This window comes from Manis pentadactyla, chromosome 9 (assembly GCF_030020395.1).
Source record: "Manis pentadactyla isolate mManPen7 chromosome 9, mManPen7.hap1, whole genome shotgun sequence".
NCBI classification, from domain to species: domain Eukaryota; kingdom Metazoa; phylum Chordata; class Mammalia; order Pholidota; family Manidae; genus Manis; species Manis pentadactyla.
In genome coordinates, this window is record NC_080027.1 from 20,639,188 (window position 1) to 20,652,546 (window position 13,359).

The 13,359-nt window shown below is 36.0% G+C and overlaps 1 protein-coding gene and 1 pseudogene across 1 annotated transcript; one reads left to right on the forward strand and one right to left on the reverse strand.

The window, feature by feature from the left end:
* Positions 1 to 297: 297 nt before the first annotated feature.
* Positions 298 to 995, reverse strand: LOC130684763 (olfactory receptor 5AS1-like; annotated as a pseudogene).
* Positions 996 to 9,697: 8,702 nt separating this feature from the next.
* LOC130684831 (olfactory receptor 5T1-like) lies at positions 9,698 to 10,666 on the forward strand. Its single transcript, XM_057507077.1, has one exon. The coding sequence runs from the start codon at positions 9,698 to 9,700 to the stop codon at positions 10,664 to 10,666; it is 969 nt and encodes a 322-aa protein (XP_057363060.1).
* The last annotated feature ends 2,693 nt before the right edge of the window (positions 10,667 to 13,359 follow it).

Below are 13,359 nucleotides of genomic sequence, written 5' to 3' on the forward strand. Positions count from 1 at the left end.
GAATTATAATGTTAAGAAACATGGGGAGTTCTGGCAATGAAAGCTCGCTGGGACTTATCCATGAATAAGGAAAGCAGGTAGAAAAAGACTGTCTTCAAAAACAGCAAAGTGGACGTATTAGCACACTTCACATATTGAGAGGAGGTTAAGATCAAAAGTGACTCCTCCCTACACTCAACTTAGGCACAGTGTTAAGTAATGGAAAGTATATAGAAGATGTATTGGAACCTGTATCAAAGGACTTGAACTTCAGATCTCAGAACCTTTAAATAACACTTTTGGGTGGAATAACTTGTTTCACACAGAACATAATTTAGTGCTGACCATTTTTTTCAGGGCATCTTTCACATCTTTTTTCCTCAAGCTGTAGATCAGTGGGTTCAGCATAGGGAAGACAACTGTGTAGAAAACAGAGACCACTTTGTCCGTGTCCATGGAGTAAGTGGAGGTGGGTCAGAAATACATGAACAGTAGTGTGCCATGGAATATGGTCACAGAGGTTAAGTGGGAGGCACACGTAGAGAAGGCTTTGAGTCTGCCCTCTGCTGACTTCATTCTCAGGATGGTAGTTAGGATGTAGATGTAAGAGAGGAGGACAGTCATGATGCTGAGCCACACAACACGGCTACTGAAAACAAACAAAAGGATCTCATTGATGGAGGTGTCTGAGGAAGAGAGGGCTAGCAAGGGTGGGATGTCACAGAAAAACTGGTTGATGATGTTGGAGTTGCAGAATGGCAATCGAAATGTACAACAGGTGTGGATTGCCGAGTCGACCAACCCTCCCATGTACACAATGTTCTCGAGCTGGATACAGCGTCTCCTGGGCATGGCCACTGTGTAAAGAGTGGGTTGCAAATGGCTACATAACAGTCATAAGACATGACCGCCAACAGGAGACATTCCACATCTCCAAATATCCCCCCAAAGCACATCTGAATGGCACATAAAGCTTGTGGTATCCTCTTCTGCTCAGATAAGAAATCAGCCAGGGGAAGTGGAAGAAAATTATAGAAAATTCACATTAATAAACCTTAAATTTCTATGATAACATTTCCTTAAAATAAGACATACAATCAACAAACTCAAAAAAAGAAAAGAGAAACGCAAAAGAAAAAAGATGACTACTTTGGCAAAATTGTGTCCCAAAAGCCCTCTATTAATATCCACAATGGGATTTTTAAGGTGTCAAGACACCCAAAGCAGCAGAAGAATGGTGGAATCAGCAGTTTTCCACCAAGCCCTGGATTAACATGGACAGGGAAGTGTTAACAAATCTGTGACACTTGGTGAACGTGGAATCTCAAAAATCCATCATAAAAAGGAGAGGACAATTTACTCAGTGGAAACCTCAGCAAAATCAAACTGGGAAAATGGAAGTCTTCACATTCTCCAAGTTGTAGATGAAAGACCCCCCACCCACCTCCAGGCTGAATCAGGGTGTTACAAAGGGCCTGTAGGAGACCCAAATTGTTGGTGCTCTCAATCACTGAAGATCTCCAAAATATGCAGCACATACTTCCTTCCAAATGTCAATGACTAGGGCAGAATCAGTGGGAAGGAAAGTTTGAAATAAGGAAAGGGGTTCTGGAATACATAGGCGTCAGAAAGTTATGTTACAGGAACGTATAATGTCTAAGGTGTAGAGTACCACTTTGGAAGGTAAGTCTAGTTGTAGGACTCAAGCAGCTTCATAGAAATGCTAATGAATTAGGCTTAGCTCTGAGAGTTTAAGTATTTATACAGTAAGACAATATTTTAAGTGCAAGGATCCTTCAATCATGTAAGTTACAAACTACCTGCAAACTATATAAATTCTTATGATAGTCAAAATGCCCATCACATTTAAACATGGGAAGAAGGTAGATAAATAGATGAATGTAATATATTAGTATGTAACTTTCAAATGGATAAAAATAAAAATCATGTTCCAAAATTTACTAAAATCATAAATAAAGTAAGACTACAGAACAAACTAATATGATAATTTTTTATTAGGGTATATTTGATATATAATCTTATGAGGGTTTCACATGAGCAACATTATGGTTACAACATTCACCCATATTATCAAGTCCTCCCCTCCCCACACACCCCATTGCAGTCACTGTCCATCAGCATAATAAGATGCTACAGAGTCACTACTTGTATCCTCTGTGCTATACTGCCTTCCCTATGACCTGACTACATTATAATTATCTTAAAATAATATTAAAGAAAATTTCAAAGAGTTGAGTTTTTTTCAAAATAGTAAAGTAATATTTGTATATTACAAATGCAGTGGCTACACATCAGAAGGACTTGAAGACATGATTAAGAGGACACAGAAATTAACTAGAAATTCAAAAGATCATACATCAAGAATGATTCAGTAAAACACAAGAGTGGGTGGTGACTGTTGAAGGCCCAGTGAAGGAGCGAGAAGACAGAAGAGACAAGAAAAGTCAATTTGACATACAGATAGTTAAGAGTTTGAGAAAAACTGACAGAGAAATGCTAAAATATAATTTTCAAAATGTTAAAGATATTACTCATCCCAATATAAAATGACAGAAAGAAAATTTTTATTAACTTTCTCAATAAAAAGAGAATCAGAAGGCAATCAAAGAGCAATTGAGTATTGGGGCTTATTGAGTTTGCTAGAAAATTACAACAAAATAAGCATTTTTTTCCTTTTTAAATATTTATTGAAGGAAAAAATACATATAGAAAAGTATTTACATCTCAAGTGTTCAGCTTGATGAATTTTCACAATCTGAACATAACCCTATAAGAAAACAAGACTAAGAAGGAGAACATTGCCAGTACTTACCCCAGATGCTTCCCTTATACTTTCTTCTAGTCACAATCTCCCTTATAAAGAAAATCCTCACTCTGAAGCAAGGATTAATTTATGTAATAGCTTGTTTTAAAGTTAGGGTGATTACATTTTAATATAATTTAAGAAAATCCCCCATTTTAGGTGCCAGTTACATGAACACTGTCAAACATATGCTATTGTATAACTATAATCAGATGATAGAACATTTCCATTGTTCTAAAAAGCCCTGTCATACCATTTTGTAGTCAGTCACCTGCCTTTAGCACCCAATTCCAGCAACTGCGAATGTATTCTCCATTTTTATAGTTTTGCCTTATCTGGAATGTGATGCAGTGGAATCACATTGTCACCTTTTGAATTTGTTTCCTCCCACTTAACAAGATATTTTAGATCTGTCTGTGTACTTGAATATATCAATAATACCCCTATTAATTGCTGAACAGTATGCAATCCAATGGATGTACCAGTTAGTTTACCCATTCTCTAGTTGCTGTATAATCGGATTTCAGCTTGGGAATATTGTGAATATAGTTACTATAAACATTGGAATCCATTCTTTGTATTCATGTGTGTTTTCATTTCTTTAGGGTAAATTGCAGAGTCAGACTGCCAAGTCATAGGGTAAGTCATTTGGTATAATAGGGCCATGTTATATGGCAAGTCACGTTGCCAAATCATATGGTATTGCCAAGTCTTATTGCCAAGTGATATGTTAAGTCATTTGGTAAATGTATGTTTCACTTCATAAGAATCTTTCAGATTATTTTCCAAAGAGGCTGCTTCCTTATCAGCAGTGGATAAAAGTTCCAAGTGCTCTGCATCATAAGACACTTTATATTAACAGTTAATATAATTTTAAATTTCACCCATATATATTGATAGGTATATGGGATCATATTGTTGTTTTAAAGTACATTTCTTTCCCTAATAACAGATGTGTATAACACTTTATTATGGTCTTAGTTATTATCTGTGTAACTTCAGTGGTGAAATGTTCATTCAAGTTTATACCCTTTTTCTTGTTTATCTTTTATTTTTTTTTTAGAGTCTTAAAAATATATTCTGGATAAATGTTCCTCCATGGATAGCTGTTTAGCAAATATTTTGTACAAGTCTGTGCTGTATTTATTTATCCCCTCAACAATGTCTTTTACAGAGCAGATTTTAATTGTGATGAAGTAAAATTTATCACTTTTTTCTCCCACAGTTCATGCATTTGAGATATATTTTAAAATTTGTTTCTCAACCATAGTCACACAAATGTCCTATGTTTTCTCTATGTATTTTCTAGAAATGTTACAGTATTTGGATTTATATTAAGATTTAATATTCATTTTAAGGAAAGTTTTATGGGTGGCACAATGAGTCAGTGTTTTCTTTTTCTGTGGAATTAAGTTGTTCTTCAAATTTATTTTAAAAATGTACTTTCCTTCCTCCATGGATTTTTCTTGGCCACTTTGACAAAAATCAATTGACCATGTTTGTTTGAATGATTTCTGAAGACTAGCTTTTTCTACTGATCTAGGTGTCAGTGTTTTATTAAAATTTCACTCTCTGATTATTTTAGCTTTACGGTAGTCCTAAAATCAAATTATGCAGACATTCCAACTTCATTCTTCTTTTCTAAAATTCATTGCTTTTCCATATAAAATGGGGACTCAGAGTGTCAATGCTGCAAAAATACTTGTTTAATTGCAATTGGTGTTGCATTGAATCTATAGATCAATTTCATTTTATTTCATTAATAGACCATTTTTCACAGTCGGGATGCCTGCCAATTAATCTGGTTTCTTTTTATTTGCATTCTGATTCCATTAGCAGCATTCCCTATCTACTAATTTATAATCTCTGAGTGTGGAGTCTAGGCATCCATGTATTTTCCACAATTTCTCCAAGAGTTTCTTATGTACATAGCCAGTTACTTGTCTAAATTAGCATATGGGATCTCTAAGACAAGACCTTATACAGCTTAAAAATGCTTGACTCTTCTCTGATGTTTCTCTAATATTCTTATGTTTATTACATAGAATATTATAATTTTCTATATACTTCCCATCTTCCCTGCCAATACTCTCTATTTGTGTATTTATACTTTATTTCCAAATCAAAATCTCAATGAGTTTATATCTGTTTCTCATACCACTTATAACTGTGGTGGTTTAAAATTTATAAAAAATATAGATGTCTTTGTTAAGTAATTATAAATTCTGTCATAGGCTATGCTTTCATATTATATTTCATTATGTCCATATTTACAGGATAATTAAAAAGTTTATTTTCCCAGGAAGAAGAAACTAGGTTTTAGAAACTTTAAATCATCAACCTAATGGCATACAGCTAGTTAGTATCAGAGCTAGGACTATGTCCTGTACCATTAACTTCTTTCCCACTGAGGAATCATTTTAAACCAGAGGTCAGAGGGCATTCATGTAATCGTTTTCATCATGTGGTTCATTACCCAGAACTGTTCAGTTGTTTAAAATGAAAACAAATCATGATACTTTTCTGTATTAGAAAAGAATTAGTCTGTTTTCCTCTTGGGGCATCACTGTGAACTTTAAGAACTCAATAAAACGTTGTAAGAATCTAAATGCATGCTATTCACAGCATAACATAACTGAGTGAATAGTTCATTTCCACAGGTAAGAGGAAAGGTCTTAATAACTTATAAAATATTTTAGAAACTACTCTTGAATTTGAAACAAGTGTATATAACAATATTTGTATTTAAGAGAGAAGATTCTATTTAACGCAAGGCTGTATCAAAAATTGATCACATGCCTTTCAGGGAACATAGCAGAGAAAACAGGAAAGATTTCCTACGTATTTTGGTCAATTGAGCTGTAAATTAGACATGTGCCTTAATTTCCTTGAAGAATCACAGCAATCAATGTAGTAAGAGTAGAATCAAGGGGTTAGAGTTACAGTTTAAGAAAATTATCAACTCAATAAAATATGACTACCAATTTTGATATACCCAGCCATTGGGTAGATGCTACTTTGGGATCATAATATTTTTATTGTTTGAAGAATACAAATAAATTTTAAATTTATTTTACCATTTAGCTAATTGATCCAGAAGCAGCTTTAGTTTCTTTTTTTTTGTTTATTTCAATGTGCAAGGATGCTGTCTCAGTGTTAACATTTCCAGAACTCGGTATATCACATGGGGTTGTAATACAGTCAAGAAAAGCAATATAGGGTTTGAAGTTGGAGAAATCTAGGCTTGAATCCTGGTTCTTTCAGAAACTGTGCAACTCTGGCCAAGTTTTACATCCAGTTGTGCCTCAGTTTTCTCATCTGCAAAAGGACACTGAATTATTTCTTTTGTAGGCTGCTACACAGATTATATTAGATAATGTGCACAAAATTACTAACCTCCAGCAGCCACTTAATAGTGTGAGTAGCTACAATCATAGCTCTCCTTCTTTTGGAGCTCAGATTCTGAAATAGTGTTCTCATGGCTGTCTGGTACTTCACATTTTTTGACCATGAAAGTTGAGAAACTGATTTCATTTTAGTCTTCCAGATTGATCACGTTTTGTTAAAAAATCACGGTCTACATTTTTGTATTTCTAGCATCTCTCTGTTCAAGTGAAATAACAAGACATAAACACAATCACTTCTAACTCCTTAAATATCAGTTAACAGAAATGTCTGCTTGAAGAGCAATCTGGGTGCAGTAGCTAAACCTCATGCTTTTTCTCTCTCATGACCCCAGTTTCCTATCCTGAAGTGTACAAAAGCTCTAAAGAGACACAATTCGGAATAAAACAGTTTCATTCACAAACCACCTTCTTGAACTGCAGGCAAGAATAGAGACATCAAAAATTTCCAGAAAATTACATTGACAAAAGTATCAGGAAAATTTAAGCATGTTATTGTTTTACTGGCATATCCCCGAAGAGAATGCAGTGACAGAAATAGTTTCAGTTTGTTACAGCACAGAATATTGGAATTCACTGTTTAATCTCAATAAAATAGTATTTGTATATATACTCAGTACCATATAATAAATATATGTATAACGTAAAGAAGAGATACTTTGCTCCTGTTTGAGACCCATTAACTTCTTGATACTTTCATTAAAAAATTGACTTTATAAGTCCCTATTTATTTTTTTGGAGTTAAGTAAATTTTGGAAGTAATATTTCATGTGTATGCATCTTTCACATATAATTAATATTTTAATTTAATAGAACATACTTTAATTCCTCTGATAAACCGACAGCCTGTAATCCCACCATGTTCATGTAGTTGAACAAGATACGCCTGAATCTTTGGTCAGTCTTAGTTATTCTTCGGTTTAGAAGGACATGAAAAATTTAAAAACAAAAAACAAAATGAGCAAAGCAGTAGTAGGCTCATAGGCATTGAGAAGTGACTGGTGGTTACCATAGGGGAATGGATGGGGAATGTGAGGGGTATAAAAATCTCAGTCATAAAATAAGTTGGTCAAAGGAATGGAAGTACAGCATGGAGAGGACAGCCAATGATTCTGTGACACCTTTCCATGTTGACAGATAACAGCTGCTCTAGTTGGAGTAAGGATTTCATAATGTGTGTGTTAAACTGCTGTGTTGTATACTTGAAACCAATACAATATTGATATCAACTTTAATTCAATAAAAATATGCTTAAAAATATTAAAAGTTACTCTTAACTTTCCTGAGCTCCCGCTGTCACTAGGTGCTAAATATGGCATTTTAATATGAGGTCTTAGAGTCCAGTTCTTAATGATCCTAATCTTTCATACTTGTCTCGTCACAGGCACATTAGTTAAGTAAAGGTTACAGAAGTAAATCACTGAAATTTCTCCTGTGTCTATCGGTCAGCATGTATGTCGTGATGGATACTTTCAGTAGACTACTAATTGATACATTTTTCAAAATATGTTTGCATATTTTTATTTGTTTTCACTGTGATTATTCCTATCTGCCTAATGCCTGTTTTATAGAGGACTCTTTTTAATGAATATTTTTTTATTCTCCAAACCATTTGAGAAAGAGAAGGATGGAGAGAAACAGAAAGGGAGAAGAAAAGTTTTGGAGAAAAAGAAAAAGAATAGGAATTTTTAAACAGAAATGTATTTTTGGTGATACCCGAAAAATACATTAATACATATTTATACCAGTAATTGACTTCTTTATAAGGTATTTTTATAGAACAGTTTAAACATAATTATATGTTATTATATTTGTGTGTATGTGTTCTGATGAGTACTCTGTAAATTTCCTGGATTTATACAGAAATCAGAAATTAAGTTCATTATTTTTTTACTCTAGATTTTTTTAAGAATCAGATGAACACTTTGCATTTTGTAGACTCATATTTATGAGGCAATTTAATCTATGCATTAGAAACATCTTCCACATGGATCTATGGGAACATTTATGGGACAATAAAGACATGTGATTTCCTTCTCTTTCTAACACTTTTAAGCTTATTTCTTAATTTTCTTCTTGATGTACGGGCATCTCAATATAACAAAACTGTAGTGTGTTTCACATCATGAATATAATCACTTGTAAGTCACTGAATGCAGCCTGGCCCTGTGTCCAGCAGGAATTTCACTTCTTTCCAATACTTTTTCATTGTGACATCCTGAAGGAAAACAGAGGTCAACGTGTCAAAATCTGCTCCCTAAATATGATGAATCCAGTAATTAGTTGCATGTCAGTCACTGAGATTTAAGCCCAAATACAAATGACTCTTAAACTTTTCTTCCCTTAAGTCATGCATTTTCTTTTCCTCATACTCCACCAAATAAGAAAAAGTAAGATGACATCAGGGAAAAATAAATAAATTTATTTGTGTGTGTGTGTGTGTGTGGCAAACAGTGATTTTATCCTTTTATCAAAATCTTCTAGGGGCAGTTTTATTATCTTTTATCATGTGACATTAACTTCACAGTTATTTAAGAAACTCCAAAAGTAAGTATAACATAATAGAAGAACAGCCATGGTGACCTTTTGGCTGAAATGCATCTCAAAAATAGTTCTAAGGACATTGCAGGGATAATAAGCACACGTGAAATGAGGAACATCTCACATTGCTATTAAGATAAAATTTGAAAACATTAACAGTACTATAGGCTGCAAAGGACACATTTAACAACTTAATGATATATATTTTGAGAAAAAAAGTGAAAAGTAAAGGATATTGTATCTTTTTTGTTTGTTAACAAGGAGCATATGTCTCCAGAATATTGCCTGCTCTTCTGTTTATCACTCTGGAATGGAAACTAATGGAACAGGGTAATTGTCAGAAAAAAAAGAATATAGCATGCTTTTGTTGGAAAAAGTGTCTCTGTACAGTAAGTTGAAATGGAAGTCTCACTTGCCTCATTTTCTGCTCATATGGAAATGTTTTAAAATTCGATCATTTTCATAACTCTTCTCATTGAAGTTTAACCCCGTCTTTAATGTGAGTGTGCTGATTCCCATCTTAACAGTTGTGAGCAGTACGAAAGGCCGTCTCATGCCGCAGCCAATCCAGAGCTAGTAGTCAGCTGTGGACTTTCCAGATAACATTTTTAGATTGAATGATTCCTGTGTTCACTCATGTTTGTGAATTTTTAGATGATGTAATATAAAAACCAGATGGTAAGGAATTTAACAGGAAACAAATTGGAAAATAGGACACTTAAATTGATATTTTTAATATGACAAATGTAGTCGATGCCAGAACAAAATTATTTCTTCCTTTTAGTTGAACCGCAAAATGCATCCTCTGGGCTCCAGCGGCTTCCATGGTGCCGGTCCCGTCGCTCTCCGGGAAATCATTCTACCCGACTGAGAGGCAAACATCAGGGTGTAAGTGGAAGGATTCGGTTTTCGTAAGAAACTGCTTTAGAACTTGTAATTAAAAACCCAAATGTTAGGGTTTCCATTGGATTTAGACTTATACAGGTTTCAGATGAAAAATGTGACTGAAGTCAGCACATTTATACTGATGGGCTTCACAGATGATTTTGAGGTGAACGTCTTCCTGTTTTTGCTATTTTTAGCAATCTATCTTTTTACTCTGGCCGGAAATTTGGGACTGGTTTTCTTAGTCATTGGGGATTCCCGGCTCCATAACCCGATGTACTACTTCCTGAGTGTGTTATCATTCCTGGATGCCTGCTATTCCTCAGTTGTCACTCCAAAAATGTTGGTCAGTTTCCTAGCAGAGAATAAAGCCATTTCATTCCTTGGATGTGCAGCCCAGATGCTTCTGTTTGTTACTTTTGGAACCACAGAGTGCTTTCTGTTGGCGGCAATGGCATATGATCGCTACGTAGCAATCTACAACCCTCTCCTGTATTCAGTGAGCATGTCACCCAGAGTCTACGTTCCCCTTATCATTGCTTCCTATGTTGGGGGCATCCTGCACGCTTCTGTACACACCGTGGCCACATTTAGCCTCTCCTTCTGTGCATCCAATGAGATCAGACATGTCTTCTGTGACATCCCTCCTCTCCTCGCTCTTTCTTGCTCAGACACTCACACAAACCAGCTTCTACTCTTCTACTTTGTGGGCGCCATTGAGATGGTTACTATCCTGATTGTGCTGATCTCCTATGGCTTCATTCTGTTGGCCATTCTGAGGATTCATTCCACTGATGGGAGGAGAAAAGTCTTTTCTACGTGTGGCTCTCACCTGACTGGAGTGACAATTTATCATAGCACAATCCTCTTCATATATATGAGACCAAGTTCCAGCTATGCGTTGGACCATGACATGATAGTGTCGACATTTTACACCATTGTGATTCCCATGCTAAATCCCATCATCTATAGTTTAAGGAACAAAGATGTGAAAGAGGCTATGAAAAAATTATTGGGGAGAAACTGGTTATAAATAAAGTGCATTTTTAGCATTGAATAAAACTGCAAAGTATGTTGCATGTCAGTCCATATCTCTATGCTCAGGAACTAGAGAAGAAAGCGTATTGATTTCATTTAATAGTGTTTGTGTATTCTGAACTATTTCCAAATGTGGCATTAATCAGCCCTCCAATGCAGCAGTTTAAAACTGTGTGTATATTTGCAATAGACATATCTCAGCTACATGTTGATTACTGTATTCAAACTGATCCATATTAAATATTCATTGATGTAAAGTATATTGCTGTTGTTAGTTATTGTATAATTGATTTTAACTCACTATTATTAGAGCTCACCTCCTCAGGATTCTATAGATTGCTGTACCCTCACATTGCTTACAGTGCCTTCAGCACTCATTCTAAAGTTAAGTCATTCAGGAGGCCCTATGAATGACCTCCCAAATGTTACCTCATGTGCCCTCCATGTGCTTCCACAGAATATGATCCATCCAGGCTTAAGGGAATGTCATTTCACTGTTTGGCTCTACATCATATATTTTTATTCCCCTGTCAGAATCTTTCCTTGTGACTGCCCAATCACATAAATTGTTTTGATCCATTCAGAAACTCCAAAGATTATAATGATGTGTGATGTTAATATTTATTGGGAGTATACCTAAGGCTTTTGAAAGACAAACAGAAGTATAGCTTAGAGAAAAGCATAAACTGGCAATTTTATGTATATACACACACACACACATACATAGAATGTGTATATACATATATGTGTATCAGCATATAATATATAAAATATGTCAAACATATATACACATTATATATGCACATATATGTGTGTGTATATGTATATTTTGTTGGACTGCATGTCAGGAAAAGAAATAACAAGGAGACAAAGGACATGCCTACTTACATTCGATGCACAGAAGGAGCAGCTAAATGCGGCCATTGTTTGTACAGAAGCATGCCCTTTGGTGGTCATAGACATGGGACACAAATACCCTAAGTATTTAACACAAAGAGGTAGGTCTCCCCACATACCTCTTCACCAGGGTTCTTTACCATCAACTTTCCAATCACTTTTCTTCCATGTCCCTGACTATCCAGAAAAATCATTGGTCACAGGACAGGAATCAGCATATAATTGCACATCTGACCATGTGTACTTCTAAGAAAAATGAAAATCTGATTATTTTGCTCGAGATTCTTCACACTAGAAAGATTTCCTTTCACTACACTTGTTCAAGGTTGTCACAGAAAAGGGAGAGAGACCACAACTACCCACGTTGGGTGGTGCCTGCATGTTGTGCAAAATCATTTGCAAAGTATGTCTGAGTCTTCTCTACCTCCGTCAATGATCAAAGGGAACTCCTGAGAGGCCAGAGAGTCGGGCTAGAAGAAAGAAGAAATGTGGACCATGGGCATCTCTGGTCCATGTAACTGACCTGGACCTTCAGGGTCTGTCATATAGAGTCTCATATAGAGTACTTCCATTTCATGATGAAGTTGTGCTGTGCATGCCCAGATTTATGACCTGTTGGGACTGCATACACCCAGCTCATGATGGGAAGCTCTGCCGGCAAGGTGACTTCGTGACCACTAACAAGTGTTCAATCACTATTAAGGCCTAATAGCAGACCAAGATTTGTTTTAAAAGAGAAAAGTATTTATCTATGGAGAGTGGCAGGGCTTTGCTCTAAGACACTAAAGGCCTGATGCGTGATTCTCCTATGGGGACCAACCGAAGTCTCCAAACAGTATGCCGGTCTGCTCCTGACCAAGCTCCACCAGACCTCCTGGGTCATACGGTCCAAGAAAAGAAAGCTTGAACAGCAGCCTGAACTCACTACAGAGCCTTCTCCTATTGTGAATCTCCTTGAAATGATCAGCTTTTTAGGTCATTTGGTAAATGAGCTGTAGTAACACAACAAAGAATGTACTGTCTCCAAAATTCAGACAAATCCGCTAGTGCTGTGCTTCAGAAAGTGTCAGACACAGAAAATTTTCCTTTGCTTTAAAAGGAATGTCTTGACATACTCCACTCCCCTGGATTGCAAGGTATTTCAGTAAGATAGAAAGTCCCTGAATTTTTGTCAGATTAATTTACCACCCCATGGCCCGTGGAAGTCTTACCAATAAGTGGAGTAATTGCTACTCTTGTGCATTAAATCAAATCAGCATAATGTCACCAATGTAATGAATCAGGGAGGTATGTTATGGAAGGGAAAGATGATCCAGTTCCTGTGAATCAAATTATGACATCGGCTGTAGAGTTGATGTACCCCTGAGGTAAGACAGTCGAGTTGTCTTGTTGTCTTGCTGGCATTACTAGCTGAGAGCAAACTGCTTTTGGTAGACCTTAGAGAAGTGGATGGAGGAAAAAGGACTTGCCAGATGAATAGCTGCACCCCAGGTAGCAGCGCATATGCTAATTTGCTCAAGCAGTGGAACTACATCCGGTCCAGCAGCAATGACTGGAACAACCATAGAATTAAATTTATGATAATTATTTGTCATTCTCTAAGACCTATCATTCTTCTGCAAAGGCCAAATAGGAGTCTTGAAGGGGAATGTCATGGAAGTCACCACCCCTGCCTCCTTCAAGTCCTTGATGGCAGCACTAATCTCTTATTTCCCTCCCAGAATGCAGTATTGATTTTGGTTTACTCTCTTCCTTGGTAGAGGCAGTCCTAGTTGTTCCCCACTTGGCTTT

Excerpts from the sequence above, each read along its gene's own strand:
- LOC130684831 (XM_057507077.1), top strand. The coding sequence starts at position 9,698 with ATGTTAGGGTTTCCATTGGATTTAGACTTATACAGGTTTCAGATGAAA.